The following is an 18,658-nucleotide window of genomic DNA, read 5'->3' on the forward strand; positions in this document are numbered from 1 at the left end:
CCATTGTGTAAAACCAGCTTATAGGAGGGAAATCAGAGGCAGACTTGGCATCAAGACTGAACACACAACTGACCTCTAGGCAGGGATCAGGGAGGGACAGGCTCCAGGTATATTTGGGGATAATCTTCCTCAGTTCTTTCTGCTCCCTACTGCCGGTCACTGCTTTTGGCCACTCAGGACGTTCTATTTCTGCTTGTGAATGGGATGTTTATAGGGCTAAGAAAACCGACATGCCTCGGTCTTGGCTTCAATTTCCTTTTCCTGCCGTCATAGCCTCTCTCTCTGATGACAACCGCCTGTCCACCCATTCGGTTCCCCCCGTTTCATTTTAGAACTCAAAATCCAAAAGTATGGTAAATTTTGTGTTAGGTATACTTTACCCCACACACATGCACGCACACACACACACACACAAAGTCCAAATGTTAAAACTCATGATGAAAAGAAAAGAAACTCAACTAGCAGCAAGGCAACCACCGCGCAGGTGGGGAGGCGCCCGTGTGTCTGCGGGAGCCACTGGCGGCCATGCTTACCTCGGAGCTCTCTTCATCACTGGGCACACTATCGGTAGTTTCGCTTTCTGTTCACAGAGAGAAAAACAAAGGGCCATCATTGCTCCCACTCAAACTGTTTTGAGGCTCAGGCAGTGTTTAAAAAAAAAATACATCAGCACTTCTTTTTCAAGATGGGTAACTAAACTCAACACTTCGGTCCCCTGAGCCAGGTGGAAAACTTGTACTTGGGAGATGCTAGAGGGGATTTTAATTCTTTTTTTTTTTTTAAGATTTATTTATTTATACAGGAACTAGGTACAGGCCAGAGGCGCAGAAGGGTGAGAGAATTCACCAGAGACAGAGTGGGGAGCAGAACAGGCCAACAACCGAAAGCACTGCTGAGGGGAGAGGTGGGCAAGACAGGAGAGGTCGGGTGCGTCATTTGGGTATCTCCCTGGCCAGCTGGGAAATCGAACCCATGCTGAAGAGGCTGCGGACAGCTTCACAGCACTGTGCTCAACCCGCTGATCCACTGGGGAGGCCCGGATTTTAATTCTTTAATCTGGGTCCCTCAGAGACTGGGTTTAGAGTAGCTCACTTTCCAAGAGCCAGACTATGTTTAATCACAAGCTGTCCTTCCCAGGATGGGGTGCTGGTCTCCACTGGGCCATGAGGGGTGCTTCTCTCTGCTCCTCCTCATCCCCTGTGCTAACTTCTGCCCAGGTCAGCCCCCTCCTCATGGCTGCTCTCTCCACAGTGCCCCACACTAGTCCTCTCTTCTGATCTAGTCAACTAGCTCAAGTTCTGTCTCAGAGTCTCCCCATATACCCCTATTCTACTCATTTCCCTCCGCTACCTCATATCCCCCTAGTACTTGTAACTTGGATTTATTAAGTTGATTTTCCACCTGGGTTACTGCTGGGGGAGAGATTCTAGGGCTGCCGCCATGATCCACATCACCTGTTGTTTACTATCTTGTGGGATTCTGTCTCTTGGGTGTGGGTGGGATGTGTGACTTATTTTGAATCAGGAGAAAAAGGGAAGGATGTGTGTGATTATGTAAGACTGAAAGCGGCCTCTCTGGCTGCCTTTGAGGAGACAAGTGGTCCCAGAGCAGAGGCCCCAGCTAAGCCACGCCTGGACTCCTGAGCCTCAGAAACTGGGATATAACTGTGTGCTCTTTTAAGCCACGGAGTTGTGGTTATAGTGCTAGACAGTAACAGGTAACAACTCAGTTACCATCCTGATTCAGCCTGCTGGCAAGGAGACACTGAGCTGGTTTTGAACTTCACTGAGCTTCAGTTTCCCCATCTGTAAAATGGGAGTGTTCACACCTTCCAAATAGTACTGTGATGAATAAATAAATGAGAGGGTGCATGAGAAAAGGCCTCACTCAGGGTCTGGCACACAGCAACCCCCAGTAACTTGTGGATAATTGTCCTGAGCTCATCAGCCTTGTTCGACTTTGCACACTGCGCTAAATTGAGTCCACGGCAATAGGTAGCAATTACACCTCACCCCCACATGCAATACAAGAAATTTTTAAGCAGTAAGTTCTCAAATTTTTTCAATAAAAAACTGAGTGCTGCAGTTTTTCCATGTGCACAGCATAAAGAAATGAAAGCACAGAGACCCTGAGCTGGGCATTCATTTTACAGCCAAGGCCTAAAGAGAAGGTGTAATGGGGAATACTTCAGGAATGTCATGTGCAGGGCAGGCTACCCCTCACAGGGATCCTAAGTGGGGAAGCAGCTTCTATCATCCCCTCCATGATGCAAAAGAGCTAGTGGGCTCTAGTACCTTCTACTCACATCCACTGCAGACCTCCCGAGGGACTGACATCCCTCACATGAAGCAGAAGCAGAGCTGGGACCAGAGGCTCCCAGCCCAATAGAGCCCTTTCAGCTACCCACAGCATTAGCCACAGGCAGGCTCTCTCTGAATTAAAGGGCATAGAACAAATGGACAAACTGAGCCACAGGCTCATTCCTTGAACAGAAAGAACAAGAAGGTTGACTTATACTGAGCCCACCTGGGCAACATTCTCAACCACTCTTCTCCCGTAACTTCACCCACAAATGATAATGGAGGTGGCTTGTGAGCCACTAGAGGACAGGCCTCTGTGCTCTGACAAAACAGACTTTCCCAGGCTCCCCGCTGGGGATACAAATGCCCAGAAAAGGCAATGGCCTTGGCTGGTAATGACTCTACCTATAAAAACAGACTACTAGTGCTGGGGGCAGGGAGTGTATGTCCCCCTACCCTACTTCACTATCTCAAAGTAGAACATTCCTCGTTGGCATGATCTGGCAGGTTATTTTTTGTGTCTGCAAGTACCATTACCATTATCTTATAAAAAACATTTTTGACCACCCCAAGCCCAAAATATAACACACCAAATCAGATCAAGTAGGAATGTTTTATTTTTGGATACTGGGGGGGTGGGGGGGATCTGTAGCTCTCTCTTTCACACACACAAACGCGCACACACAATGAAAATTCCCCTCCTCATATAAACCTCATGCCAGTTCAGTATCCTCAGGAGGCAGGAATCAGTGCTGCCACTCCCAAGAAAAATAAGGAACAGAGATATTGAGAAATATGCCAAGTTGCAGACTGAGTTAGCACAGGAGAAAACAAAACTGCACTTCTGATTCCAGGGCCATGTGCGCTGAACACAGCAACTCTGCTTTCCAAAGTCACTCTGTCCCTGATGAAACGTCAAGATCTCCTTTCTCTTTTTATGTGGAGCTGTCACTCTGCTACGATGCCAAGGTTTCTCTTCTTTCCACGTACTCCTAATTATCTTCCATTTGCCTTCAAAAGAAGGCAAATAAACAAAAGCCACCAAGCATGCTTGCAGGGCTGGACACGTGCAAAAATGAGCAGTTAACGCCAGAGTCCTGGGATTCCACTAGAACCCAAGGTGTTGTCATTAGAGGGATTGGAAGGCTGACCCTGAATCCCACTCGTGCACGGACCATGAACATCAGCAGAATGTTAATTTCCTTGAAGTTCCCAGTTTTCAACTTCAGGGAAATAGTTTGAGACAAGAACAGACACACATGTTCTGAACTTATGTTTTCAGCTGACACAAATGTTAGTCGAAGAATATTGCTTCTAAATTAAGATCAACTGCTTCTGAAGTAGTTCTGAGGACTCCACATTAAACTGAAGTTTCTCCTTTTTTATTGTTTAAAACCTCAAGTGCCTTCAGCTTAGGAGATGTGTGAAGCTCCAGTCCACGAAAGCAAACCCTTCTCTCTAAAATAACCGCGGTCCTCACGGGCTACCTTAGCCCCAATCATTGGCTCAAAGTGCTTCATTGGGTGGGCTCAAGACCCTTTTCCTCTGTTGTGTTGTCTTACTGCACCACTGCATTTGCAAGATCACTTCACATATGACCCATCAGCTCACAGCAATTGCTGTTTTCAGGCTAATGTGACTACAGAAATAACAGCGTCAGTTGCTTCATGTTCTCATTTGATTCATTTGGATTTTGCTTTTGAAAAAATTTACTGTGATTACAATGGGAGGAGAAACAGCAAAACTGCAGATGCTTCGCTACCATGGTTGTGAATAAGGTGAACGTGTATCAGAACAAGGGCAAAGTGTCACAGGTATATGAGTTACTCATTTCCTCTTTCCTGTCTCAGCAGCTGAATGCATCCAGGGTGAGAGGGGAGGGGGCTTGGATTACGTGATCACAAAGACTCTTCCAGAGCTGCAGTTTGAGGAAGGTGCTAGTCTCGGTTGAATTCCAGTTTTTATTACCAAACCAGATTAAGAACAACATGAGGAGGGAGACAAGATGTTTTATGTTAAAGCCTTTGCACTCTGACATCCTGGTACCTTTCTGGAAGGCTCTTGTTCAACAAGTTTTATTAACACATTGGCATCATTTCCTCAATCACTTTCACAGGAAGGCTTGATTAAAAGGTCTAAATCTGAGTCCTCTTAATCTCAAAGCTCTTTTATCTTTGCCCCACTCAACAAAATGTAAGCCTCATGTGGCTTCCGTAAGGACTCAAAGTATTAACTGCTGCTTGCTGGTCAGTAGGCAATCACTGTTCTCTTACCTATAACCGATGAATCCTTATACTATGCTTTCTTCTCAAGCTGTTTTCCATTCTTTCATCTTTCCTTTCCCAAAATACTATGGTGGCTTTTTTTTTTTTAAACTACTAAACTGTCAACAACCTAACAAAGTCTTCATGTCACACATCGGGCAAGAGACCATTTGAAGGTTGACCTTTGAAATCAAATGACTCTCTAGAGTTTCCAAACATTAGGCTTTGAGACATCCCTCCCTGATATAAAAAAGTTTTACAAATCTAACCAGACTTTTATGTTTTAAGAAATCTAATGCAAGTACTTCCACTCAAAATACCTGTATCTTTTCTTGCTCCCGACAATATTTAATATTAAGAACAGACTTGTAAAATTGAATGTAGTTTTATAATACTACTGGAATTATCTTCTAGTGATCAGCAGGGAGGGAAATAGCCAACAACAGCCTCTAGACACCAGTTTCCTAAATAAATGAATAAAAGTGGTGAGAGGAGGCTGAAATTCAGCTAAACAGGGAACAAAGGAACCCTCTCATGAAAAACAGGCAAACAGCTTCTTTTGTTGGGGAACATTAAAGAGTAAGAAAGTTGAATACCATCAAAAAGCTGCCTTTCCTAGCAGAATGCTATAAAGTTCCTGACTAAAAAATCTAACCACCCCTGGTCAGCAGCAGATACATTTGCTATGTCTTTGCAAGCTCTAGAAAAGAAGCAGTGATGAAATATTTTGGCTCCATCCAATAAGCTTCCACCAAAAGGTTCTGGAGAATTCAGACAATGAAAACAACGGGAAGAACTAAAGGCCAGGCTGCAAAGCGAGGCTCCAACACAACCTGCCACAGCCTGCCAGCCTGGCACCGAAATCCTTCCTTTCAAATCTATGCAAATGTCCTGAAAAGGCTAATGAAATTTTCATGTCTCTCTGCATGGATCAGCTGTTCTTGGGATTCTTCTGCTAAAGCTAAATGCCAGGGCTGGCAGAACAGCATGAAGAGGTCTTTCCAGAACCCTCAAGAAGACTTTAGGAAAGTTTTTCTAAAGAGACAGGCATAAAGTCTATTCTAAAGCACCAATCCCTTAAAACAAACAAACACACAAACAAAAAAGCATGCACACGCATACACAATTGCACACGAGTGTGCCCAAAAGGATATAGAAGTTGCCTTTTTAGCTGTAGCTATATAAATACAAGCAGAATGGTTTAGAGTTTGAAGCTTCAATTATCTCAATGATGAAATTAAGGCAAAACCTTTGGTAGGAGCTTGAGACCATGGGTGTGGCTGGGTTCAGAATGGACCACGTGGTTGTCCAGGTTAGCACTGCAGTGAACAGTAAAGAACAGGCCTTTGGTATCAGCAACATGTGGGTCCTAACTGTGCTACCTGATGCTTGTCGCTGGACACATATCAGTCTTGGATTCTTAATTTTGCAGGAGGGAATAATCATGGTTCCCAGGCTGACAGGGTTAATTTCTCACGATAATTAAATAAGTCCATCGATTCCAAGTATTCAGCACAGTTCCCAGGGCACAATAAACATGCTACCAATAGCAGTTATTATGACCAAGGACCAGCAAAGTCCAAAGAGGGGCTGGCACACGTAGGCGTTCCAAATATGTCTGATGAATAAATAACTGATGACAAGCTTATCCTGTTTGACTGATAATAAGTTTCTGGTAGCCAAGGTTTGCTCTCACATGTCTTTGATGTTCCCTGCACAAAAGAAAGTTAGGACCTTGAAGGCATTAAGTGAAATCAGACAGCATGAAAGAATACTGCTGACTCCACCCCTAGGAGATACCTAGAGTAACCAAATTTAAAGAGACAGAAAATAGATGGTGGTTGATAGGGGTTGGCCAGGAAGGATGGGGAGTCAGTGTTTAATGGGTACTGAAAAAGTTATGCAGATGGATGGTGCTGAGGATTGCACAACAATGTTAATATACTTAATGTCGCAGGAATGTACACTTAAAAAGAGCTAAAATGGAAAATTTTATGTTAAGTATATTTTATTACAATTTTAGAAATCAAGTTAAAAAAACAAAGTGAGGTTAGTGACTAATTAATTCATAAGCCTGTCACTTCAATAAATCCATTTCTAATGCCAGGCTGGCACCCTAAGTGAAGGACACTCCCCATGGCAACAAATAAAGGACCCTCATAAGAATCCCTGAACCGGTTATTAAAGCTGTGGTTACTCATGAGATTTTTTTTATTTTTACTATTAGCAAGCAATAACACTGACTCAGAATTTCTATTTCCTAATTATGATCAAGTCCCACAAAGTTAAATGGAAATCATCAAGAAGAGAGTGCAAGACACTGTAATGTTGGTGGGAAAAGGAGTCATCACTTTAGTCTGTAAGGATGGGAGAATCTGGTTCTAACCCTCTGACTGTCTGGACCAATTCCTGCAGTGATGTGGCCATTTCCTGGGGATTCGGAAATGGGCTCAGCCACCCAACCCCATTAACAGCTGTACAAAATTTTAAAGAAAAAAAAAAAAAAGAGGAATATGTGGAAGTGACAAGTAGGCTTGGCAGAATGGAATGGAACTTGGGGTCTGAAGGTTTAGTCCAAATCCTGGCCCAACCCTTCCTATCCGTGTGACCTTGAGCAAGTCCCTTCACTTCCAAAAGTGAAGGAAGTGGAAGAGAGGATCCTTATGATCCTACCAGCTTGGTCAACCTGATGCTCCATTAAAAAGCACACTTCCAAATTTTTCATAATTTGTGCAACTGAAAGACTTGGAAGAATTACTTCCCCAAAGAAATCTTATTGTTATTCATGCATGAAAAGGTTTTGGGTGAACAAGGAAAAAAAATGCTATGACCACATCATCTGAAAAAAAATAAAGTGTCCAAGATGTTGGTCAAGAAGATTAAAGCAAGACGAATTCCAGTGAGAAGAATTTCCAGGACAGAGCAGAGGCTCTCTGATGTGTGCTGAAACGGGCTCTAGACTGAAGGACTGTCCCGCCTTGTTCCCTGCTCAGCTCCAGAGTTTTCTTCCTGCCCCCTTACCTGCGTAGGAAGACACGGGGGAGATCTGCAGGGGGTACAGCTCACTCATGCTGACCGGCTGTTCGTCACTCTCGGTGGTCACTTCCACGACTTGGCAAATGTCTGGAGGATTAGTGACAATCTCTTGATCCTCAATGTTGCTGTCCAGATGTGACTGTCCTACAACTTCAAAGGAAGAGAGTCATCATGCACCAATGTTGCCTGACTTCACAATTCTTAACCAAAACTCTCAAAAAAAAAAAAAAAAAACCTTCCCCCAAAGAGCTGAATAGCCAACAACAGAATTCTGTCCCCACAAATTATCTGCCATGACAAGACTTCACTTTGGGTTAATGCCTCAGAGAAGCAGTTGGCCAATAACCTAGCTCCTCAGAGCTGTGTCCAGCACATCTGCCAAAGGTTCTTACTTGTGGTGCTATCGCAAACCCAACCCAGTCACAGCCAAGGCTGCAGGACCAGAAGTTGCATCCAGACAAAGGCCCAGAGCTAGACATACAGACCTTTGAACCTGACCCACATCTGTTCTCTGTTCTTGCTCAGAAGCAAACTGCTGGGCTATTTTTCTGGGCCCTGGGATCCAGGCAAACATTATCAAATCTTAGAAAGAAAGGATTATCCAAATCCACCCTGTTGTGTTGCTTCCTGCTGTGGGAGGTGTGTTCACACTCCCGACCACTGGGTGAAACAGCAGAACAATGGAACAGAATGGTTCCCCAAGTCTAGCACGCTAGGAGCAAAAACCCCCCCAGAACCCTGGTGAGACAGATGGATTCTGACCACCCTGCTCCAAATCCTGCCTCAATTTTCTTTAATTAAACCATTTTAGCTTGACATCATTGTGGATACCACACAATTGCTACAAAATGATAACAGAGAGACCCTAGTGCCCTTCACACATTTTCCTACAATGATAACATCATGCAAAACTATAGGAAATATTACATCTTGGATATGGACATTAATAACAATCTGTACATCTTGTTCAGATTTGCTCTAGTTTACTTGTACTCCTTTGTTTGAGTGTTAATATGTGTATTTAATTCCATACATTTTTATCATATATGCAGTTTCATGTACCTGCCGCCAGTCAAATCCTCAACAGTTCAGTTCCATCACCATAAGCATCTCCTATGTACTTGTTTATAACCATACTGAACTTCCTTCAGTCACTTCCCCTGGTCTCTAATCCCTGACATCCACTAATTTGGTCCCTATTTCTGTAACTTTGTCATTTCCAGGATATTTCATAAATGAACTCACAGAGTAACATTTTGAAATTTTTTTTTCCTCTCAGCATAATTCTCTGGAGATTCACCCAAGCTGTTGTGTGCATCCATAATTGATTCCTCTTAATTGCCGAGTAATATTCCACAATATGATTGTACCACCATCTGCTTAACTAGTCACCCACTAAGAACTTCTGGGTTGGTTCCATTCTTTGTCTATTACAAATGAGACTGTTACGAACATTCATGTACAGATTTTGAATGAGCATAAGTTTCCATTTCCCTGGGATATATGCCCTAGACTGTACTTGCTGGATCATATGGTAATTGTAGATTTCATTTTACAAGAACCTGCCAAACTGCTGTTCCGGAGCAGCCATCCCATTTTATATTCCCACTAACAAGGTATAAATAACCTAATTTATGCACATTCTTGCCAGCCTGTGCTGTTGTATCTTTTCATGTTATCCATTCTGATAGGTGTGTAGTGATAGCTCATTATGGCCTTAATTTGAATACCCCTAATGCCCTGTTCTACTTTTAAATGGAGATGATTGTATACTTCTGTTGGTAACTGGCTGGCTGATGTGTCCCTGAAAATTAGCACCCAAAAACAGATGGAATAACAATGTTTTCCCAAGGCTCTCAAAGCACTTTGCCATCACAATCAATGTTTTACTCATGCTTGTGTATGTTACTTTAACATTTCAACCTATGAGAATGAGAGAATATAATTATCCAGTTATAATTGAAGAAACTCAAGCCCAGAGAAGTTGAGTTACTTCTCCAAAGTCACACAGTTTGGGTTATGTGCAGAATTCTGTATCCCTGATATTTTCTCACCCATCTATAGACTATTCAGGTTAGGCAAGAAGACAGCCATACCCCAGTCTCCTTGAGAAGTTAGCCATAATTACTCAAAGTATTTTAGTTGCTCAAGTATTTTTGTTTCCAAACGGGTTGCTGTTTTAAATCTTTTAGGAGTGGGGGTTGGTGCCGAAATGACTAGCATGAGGTAGGAAAAGATAACCTGATTTCTACTTAGAGAAAGTTCTAGAAAAGAATGAGAATTCACCAGTTGTCTAAGTAAGTAAGGAAAAGTACAAAAGAGGTTGGGAAAGAAGATTTGGAGATGTAATAACAAGAGACCTCAAAGTCACAGCACACAGAATTAAAGGGAGATTGGATGCTGTTTAGGTTTTCCTGGAAAAGATAAAAGAAATGAAAGCAGACAATATATGGCAAGCAGACTCCCAGATACTTATTTTATCCTTTGGACTGTCAAATTTGAGTATGAGAGCATCAATTATGCAGTTCACCAGACACAGACTGAGTGACAACACTGACATCACTCAAGTTTCTTCTGTCTCTTCTCCCAAGTAAAATAAAACACCAGGAAAACAAGATTATGTCCTGTTCTATCCCAAGTCCTCAGATGCAATTGCTGAAGAAGGTGGAAATAGTGGAAACCAAATGGGGTGTGTGAGGGTGTGTGCATCTTCTTTCAAGGAGGCATTATAAGACCCAGATGAAGTGAGGAAGTCACAGGGCTGCAGTGGCCAGCACGCCATGTCTTGAATGTGGTGGTGGTTACACAACTGGATAGAATTCATAGGCCTGAACACCTGTATTTCATTTCCTGCACTTGACTTAAGACAAAAAAGTAGCTAAGTTGTATAGACAGTTCATATGATCAAATTTTCTCTAGGGAGTGTGCTGCCTTCTGCCTCAAAATGGAAACACCACTTCTCTCTATCTTAATGTCACTGAGAGCACCATGGAAATGTTCCAATTTATAAGCTAAAAGTCAGAAAGAGAAAGAGGGAAATCCCAGCAGCAAATAAAGTCAGAAGTGCTATTCTCTAGGTATAGTGTATTGAGATGAATAAATAATAACAAGACTTAACATTTCCTGAACTTTTATCTTTGCCTCCCCACTACCTCTCTGCCACGGTGAACAATCCCACAAGGAAGGTATAACTATTGTACCTGTAAGCATGAGCAAAAGCATCATGGGAGTTAAATAACTAATTCAAGATCGGATAGCCAATAAGTGTCAGAATCAGATTCCAGTTCCGCTTTATCTGAACCCAAAGCTCAAAGTGTTCTGCAATGGGATGTTCCTAGCAGAAAGAGTTAATGAAGCCCAGACAGAGCTACTGTTGGCTTTCTAAGCTCCTTTTAGGATTAAAAACTCCCAAATCTCACCTTAATAAGATTCTGGGCTCATAACCAATAGTGAAACAGCTTTTCAACTGTTCTTTGTTGGGTGCCAAGGAAATTCTCCAATGATGAGAGGGGCTAGAAATCCACTACACATCTCCAGCACAAGGTCAGCACACCAGGAAAAGAGTCACCCACAGGAATGTAATTTTATCTGGACCTAGTTGCCGAGAGCTACAACAATATTATTCATGGCTTACTACTGATGAACCGGTCTAATACCTTAAAGGGTCATTCTTACTTTATTAATAATTGTTGACCTAATGTAGGGGCTCCACCTGTGACGGATGCCCTATGCTCCAGAGGAAACTCTTAAAAGCAGAGACTTTTAGATGTGATCCCACCATTTTAGTTTTTTTAAAAAGCTGAAACCTAAAGAGGTGGAGAAAACTGCCAAGGTCATCCAGACAGCAACACAGTCAAGTAGCCAGCAGGGCTTATGAAAATCAAGTCAACAGCCTGATACCATGGAGAGAAATTTCTTTTTGACTTTATCTGGAAGTTGGAGTTTTGGAACTTTTAATACCAGCTATAATGCCACAGCACAGAGGGGAGCTACTTTTCTTACTCAAATATATTTTTAAATGCTTTTGATAATACCATCAGAGATTATTATTTTACCACCTTCCACCCACACAGTGATTCTTTGCAAATATTCATTGACCCTCCAAGCAAGCCTATGAGGTGGGCAAGCTCAGTCTTATTATTTCTATCTTACAGTGAGGAAACTGAGTTTCAGAATCATATGTTTGCCCAGAATCATGTGGGAAATCAAAAATGCAGAACTAGGACTCAAATGCAAGTCTAACTTCCAATCTTTTTTTCATTTTTTAAAAAATAAAACAAGGCTATGGTTTGATTTAGGGGCCTGAGAGGAGCGGGGCACGGGAGGGGGGACAGGGAGGGGGTCACTTGGGCAGTAGTCATTTCAGAGAAGGGAGTTCTGTCCTTGCTTGGGCCTGACTGTGCCCAGCTCAACAGGTTGGGTGGGTGTAGGATGAAGCAAGAGTGTGACTGGTGCACAATACACTCTTCACCCATGAGAAAACAGCACTACATGCTACTAGAAAGGAGAGCAAATAACATGTCCCAACAAAACCCAGTTGTTTTCATCAATATGGCTCAAGGGTCAAGGGTCTAGAAGCAGAAACCCAGGTCAAGCGGCTGCGGTTGGCACCAAACACGACCTGGGCTCTGCCAGTAGTCATTTCCTCACTGTGCTGTGTTCACCGAGCCTTTCCAGCAGCTCCGTAGAAACAAAACTCACAAGCACCTTGCCCTCTCTATAGACACACCTTGAGGTCATCAGAATAATTCAGATCCACAAGGCTAATGATGATGAGCAGAGGCTGGCTTACGAAGGCCCCTGGAGACACAATGAGACATGAGTTTTTGTCCTGGGGGCAATGGTGACATAGGGAGAGGGCATTAAACAGAAATCAATGTGCGGAGAATGGACGGGGAGGGGGCAGAGTGGAAGCAGAGTTCAGGAATGAATGTAGGTGACTGGGAGCCGTATCAGAAATAGAAGGGGCTTGGAGAAACATGACGAGGAGAGGGAGGGGGGCTTTGTAGTCTTTATAAATGAGATGGGGGTAGCAAGGAAGAGGAGGAGGGAGAAGAATATATACAGCCACATAAAAAGATGGCGGGCTTCTTGGGTAAATAAAAACTTCATAAAGTTGAAAAGACAACAGTCAGGCTGCACTGCCCAGGGCTTCCAGCTGCACGTGGTGACTGAGAGTCTGACCTGTGACCTGACTTTCCAAGATGCAGGCAGCTGAAGAAAAATAAGTTGTATTGTTCGTTCTGTGTCTGGGTGTACAGTGACATCTTGGTTCATATCCCACATAGAGGCTCATATTGCTGAGGATTGTCCATGAGTGCTGGTTCAATTGGATGTCTTGTCTCTCCCCCATATTCTTTCCTTTTTTTTGTAAAGATTTATTTATTCATGCATACAAGAACCGGGGTATAAGCCAGACGTGCGGGAGGGTGAGAGGATTCACCAGAGACATAGCGGGGAGCAGAACACACAGACTGACAAAATACACTGCTAAGGGGAGCTGCGGGCAAGACAGGAGAGGTCTACCGCACCATGTTGGTATCTCCCTGGCTGGCTGGGATCAAACCCGCACTGCAGAGCCTACGGACAGCTTCACAGAGCTGTGCTCAATGGCCTGCGCCACCAGGGAGGCCTCTCTCCCCCATTTTCAAGAACAGATCTGCCCTCCCAACAGGACAACCTACGCAGAGTGAGAGTGGAAGACTTCTCCTCCATCTAAAGATCTGCCCCACCAAAGCAACATTTATCTTGTAGATGGGATTTTTCACACCTTAAGCACCAAGTGAAAATGGCAAAAAGAATTCGGAACAAAAGAACTGAAAAACCATGAAGACACAGTTTACAGGTCTGGCCATCCTCAAATCACGAATTCTGGTGCCAGAGGACGCCAACCTCAAGCTCAAACCATGAGGCCCCCGTGGGTATGTTAAAGTCGGTCCTGAAGCTGTGAATCTGTTCTCCTGCCACTCCGCTCCTCCCTGTTCATATCAAATTCCTAAGTTTGGCTTAAAAAGCTACCCAAGGCTTACTTCAGATAAAGGCAGTCAAATTTGGAAGCAATTACAAAAAAAGAAAAGTCCCAAAAGGTACATTTTTGGCAGCCAAAATTCAGACAAAATCAAAATTACATTATTTTCTAATTGCTCTACGTTTAGTCACTACGACTTGCTTGACTTACTCGAGGGTAATGAATAGCCTCCCTTGTCTAATGGCAATCTTTGTTTTATTAAAGGGTGGAGTTACCTTTTATCAAGAAACACAATGAGGTTATAAAGCACTGCCTGGGCTAGCCAGACAGAATGTCCGCACCTGCAAACTTTTTACACTGGCCTGGAGACCATTTCAATACAGCTCAGCAAAAACACTGCTAACCTGGGCAAGATGCCAGCAGGGTATTGTCAGAACAATTCAACATGTTGGCTTCTTCCGCTTCCTAAAAACAGAAGTCACCACACACAACAAATAATTCAATGCTAAGGAAAAGTAAAAACAAAAAGGACTCCCCTCCTCCCAAAAGGAAAGCAGGGGTAGGTCTTTGGGGGCACTGAACCTGTGCGTTTAGCCACAGAGGAGAGCTGGGCCACACCACACTCCTCTCTGGAAGCTAGCTAAGTCTGAAAGTATATTCAGCTGTCACGGACAAGACAAGGCCAGGGCACAGCCCACTGACAACTGCAAGCACACTCGTGTGTTTTCCTGCTTGGAGTTGTAGCAAGAACGAGAAAAGCAAAACAGCAGCCACCTAGCAAGAGTTCATTTGTCAGGGCAATGGTGCATTTCACGCTGTGCACACTTACTGGATTCACTTACCAAAGAGCAGCCCTGTCAGGAATAAAAAATGCACTGGCTTCCGCTGGATTAAGTTATTGATTTCCAATCTACTGCCTTAGCTAAAGAGCTTATAGACAACATGGAAAAAAAAAAAAAAACTCATCATGTTAAGTACTCATTCCAGCTGCCAATTTTAATCTTATAAGCATATGCTTATAAAAGTAGAATGAAAACACCTTGAAGCTTTCATTTTGGCACCTATGTATAAAACTGAAGTGAAATCTGGGTTTAGAAACATGAAATGAAAGCAAGAAATGGTGTCATATTTAAATAGGCATTTCTACAAGGCAAAGAGCAAACGAAAGGGAATCTCCCAATTCCACAGTGCCTTGGAATAGAAATCCCCACGTTTCTTGTCTCTATCCACTAATCACATGGACCGAGATGGCTAATTAATGGTCACGTGCAAGAGTGCAGACAAAAGCTCTGTGAAGGGCTGAAAATCTGGGGTAGCACTATTGTTAGCACTGATCACAAATTACCCATTTCTTTAAAATACTTGTATGGATCCAGTTCATATATAATTACATACTTTCATAAGGGTCACCAATTAATTATAAAGAGATAGTCAAGCTCATTTTACTGCCACCCATAATTATTTTATTATTAAGCCAAGGAAGAGACTCACTTCATCCAGTAGGTGATTCTCTATCCAAACCTCAGATTCCTCTTTGCCCCAGAAGTAAGGGCTCATTAAACTCAGATGGAACTCACATAGCACAAATCATATCAAAAGGTAAAGAATAATCCCCCAGAGAATTTGCATACTGAAGATCTAACTTAAAATGTTTTTGAAAAAGCAAAGAAAATTCTAATACAATTCTGGCTTTTATTTCACATTTTATCTGAGGCTGAATTCACCTCATATATCGAAGGGAGTTCCAGAAACCAAGAGATTCACTCAAAATAAGCTGAATCTTACAAGAAAGTGCTTGAAGTTTTGCCCAGACCTTCCTGTTTTAAAGGAGCTCAACGGGCATAGCTTCCCAGGGACTGCCTGCTGAGAAGGGGAAGATAAATAACATACCAGGAGGGCGGGAAGCAGCTGGGGCTTGGTGGGGGGGGGGGGAGGTTGGGGCCCAGGAGGAGAGCAAGCAGGGCTGCTGGTCTGATAAGTCACCTCACCCCAGAGCTGCAGCTTCCTCATAGGGAAGTGAGAAGAACACTGCTCTCTAAGACCCCCTCAGCTTAAAAGGGGTCTCTAAGACCCCTTTACCTCCTGTGGGTAAAATAAAATATTAAAAAAATAAAATAAAATATTAAAAAAAAAACAGTAAAAAAAAAAAAAAACCTCCTGTGGGGCCCAAGGCCAGGTCCGTGAGCAACAAGGAAGGCAAGGCCACCGCTGCCCCAAGGCACAGCATTCAGGGAACAGACTCCTCGCTCTCCCTTCAAATGCTTTCTGCAAAAGAATCGCAATGTTCAGGAATGGCCAATTCATGGCTCTACTTCCAAAACTCCATACCATCCCTGGGCCCCGGCTTCAGGGGGAACATGGCTCCTCTGAGAGGCCTCTAATTTGAATCTGGTGCCCTGTCATTATCTCCCATCTCTCCATTGTTTTCCTTCACAGGGGACAGAGTGCCCAACATTGGCACCCGTGGCGGCCTCCTGTGGGGAACTTGGCTGAGACTCCATGTGTCCAGACAAGTCACCTGCTCTGCAGCTCTGGCCCTCTGCTTCTTATCACAGGAAGCCCCTTTTACAAATGCAGCAGGCATGGCTCATAAGATACCTGAGGACAAATACCCCCAGTTCTGGACTCTGGGGCTCGATCTGGAATACAAGTTCACCCTGGGCCTCCCCTCTGGCAGTCTCACTCTTCATTCAGGGCACCCCAGCCAGCCTTTATGGAGAAGTAATTCACACTTGTCACCCTCCTGCCTAAAAGCCTCCCAGGGGGTGTTTATATTGTGTGTGTAAATAAAACATCTGTGTGCTTTATTGTGTATTCTTCTTCAATTAAAAAAAATTTTTTTAAACATACCCCACGCAGTTTGCAAATAAAACACCTTCTTCCCATGGTCTGCAAAGGCCCCCCAGGACCCTGCCCTGCCTCCCTGACCCAACCTCGTGCCTCTCCCATGCTTACTGTGTTCAGCCACACTTGGCTGTTTGGTTTTGTGGATCTGTTTTTTCAACTTAGATTATTTTTGGTTTACAACACTCTGAAAGTGTTAGGGATATAGGTTCACACCTCTTCAGATATGTGTTATCATACCACACCCACCACCAAAGCACCAATCAGCCTCCCCCATAGTCCACTAGGCCTTCTAGTCCTCCTAGCATGTTCTTCCCTATAGTACACAGCCAATAGTTCTACTGCCTGCTACTCCTGCCCCCCATCTTCAGGGGGAACATGGCTCCTCTGAGAGGCCATTAATCTAAATCTGGTCCTCTGTCATTTTCTACCATCTCTCCATTGTTTTCCTTCCCAATGTTTATCACCAAGGGCAAGGCTGTTGCTATCTATGCCTTTTTTTTTTTTTTTTTTTTTTTTTTTGCTGTCTGTCCATAAAACTAGAATTGGACCTGCCTCACTCCCCAATCCACCCTGCTTCTCATTCTGAGTCTAGTATACAGAAGGTGCTCAAAATTCTTTGTGAAATCAAGATGTGCCCTTTGGCAACATGTCACTGTGCTTGTTTGTCCATCTGCAGGATCTACATGCCACATCTGGCATGGAGCAGGCGCTGAGAATACATGAGAATCCTCTTGCTTCTTGCTTCCCCACTTGAATAAGTAAAGACTTTTGTCCACATTACCAATTATTGAAAGATTGAGGATCACGAATCATTACCCATTAGGGAAAAACCCATTTCATCTACTTGGGCTCTCACTCAACCTTCTTTCTTTCTTTCTTTATTTTTTGCACACAAGAACAGGAGTGTAGGTCAGAGGTGCAGGGGTGAGAGCATTCACCAGAGACAGAGTGGGGAGCAGAATAGGTAGATTTACTGAATACACTGCTGAGGGGAGCAGAGGGTGAGACAGGAGAGGTCTGCTGTGCCATGTGGGTCAGGTCCCTGGCCAGGGATTGAACTCAGGCCATAGCAGTGACAGCACTGAGACTAATCCCTAAGCCACCAGGGAGGCCCCTCAACCTTCTTTTCTTGAGGTTGATTCATCTAAGTTTCTTTGATCCTCAAAGGCCTTCATTTTTAGCTCTGAAATCTGGGGGCTGGAACTTGCCTTTTGAGATGGTTCCAAGACCCCCTCCCACTGGCTAAGTTATTTCAAGTCACATTGTACAAACTTTAGACCCCACAGGGCTACTTGTGTGTATAAAAAATGAGATGTCAAAACAGTTTACCTATGATGTTCACCGTACTATCCACTTCATTTTTTATAGCTGAATTCAGGACCGCATACTCAGGAGAAAGATCACTTACTCCATTACTAAGCCCCAAAGATGACTCAACTGGTTCTTGCTAGGAAGAAGAAAAGAAAAAAGAATTGAGAACACTTCCTTTTCCCTCCCTTTTCTTAGCTTAAATTCTCAGCTCTATCTCCTTTCTTTAACGATAGGGTCATGTTCATGTCCCAAATGTCTTCCCAACTTCTTTAAGTCAGCCTGGGGTTACAGAAGTATATTTCTGCACAGTGTATTTGGTCTTTTTCATTTTCCTTCAAGGAAATGATAGCAGTGTGTCTGGCTTGCCTTTCTGAAAGCTGACACCTGTGAACAACAGCTTTGGGGTTAAACATTGCTGCATGACTATGTCAACTACCAAGTCTTGACACAGATTCCAAGTCTTCTGTGAGGAAGGAATGTTCCTAAGAGTCAAATCCTGGCTTTCTCTGTGAGGGAGGAATCACACCACCTTGTTCACAATTATTTCTGACAAAAAGCTCTGCCTTGACAATTGGCCCAGGGACAGGAATCCAGAGGAAGCGGTGATGACTTCTCCTCACACATGGTTTGCCTTGGACTCTGGCCATCTGAAGACCCCATCCTGAGTGAGTAGCTATTCCCCACCCCACACCTCCCAGCCAGACAATCCCAACCCATAGCTTCACACAAATGTCTTTCCAGTGTTTGAACATCCCATCTGGCCCGAGAGACTACCCGCTCTTACTAAATGAACAATGAGGATAAATTCCTTTCCCTTAGGACAGTTCTAAATCCTGCTTTATTTAAGTACACCAGACCCCCACGTCCCCAATCTCTCTGAAATGCTAACCTACTCTGGGAGGAGGTGTCAGTCCTGGGGTATGTATTGACCT

The 18,658-nt window shown here is 43.6% G+C and overlaps 1 protein-coding gene across 1 annotated transcript in view; it reads right to left on the reverse strand.

Moving 5' to 3' along the window:
* IRF2 (interferon regulatory factor 2) overlaps positions 1–18,658 on the reverse strand; it is a gene marked incomplete at its 3' end in the record, with an annotated part of 36,381 nt that overhangs the window by 1,063 nt on the left and 16,660 nt on the right. The window contains exons 5-7 of the mRNA XM_084231233.1: positions 17,745–17,862; positions 7,586–7,750; positions 534–580 (exon numbers count right to left, since the gene is read on the reverse strand). Of these exons, the coding sequence (XP_084087359.1) occupies positions 534–580; positions 7,586–7,750; positions 17,745–17,862 (330 nt within the window). The remainder of the gene's footprint in view (positions 1–533; positions 581–7,585; positions 7,751–17,744; positions 17,863–18,658) is intronic.

This window comes from Talpa europaea, assembly GCF_964194135.1.
Source record: "Talpa europaea genome assembly, chromosome: 4".
Taxonomy (NCBI): Eukaryota; Metazoa; Chordata; class Mammalia; order Eulipotyphla; family Talpidae; genus Talpa; species Talpa europaea.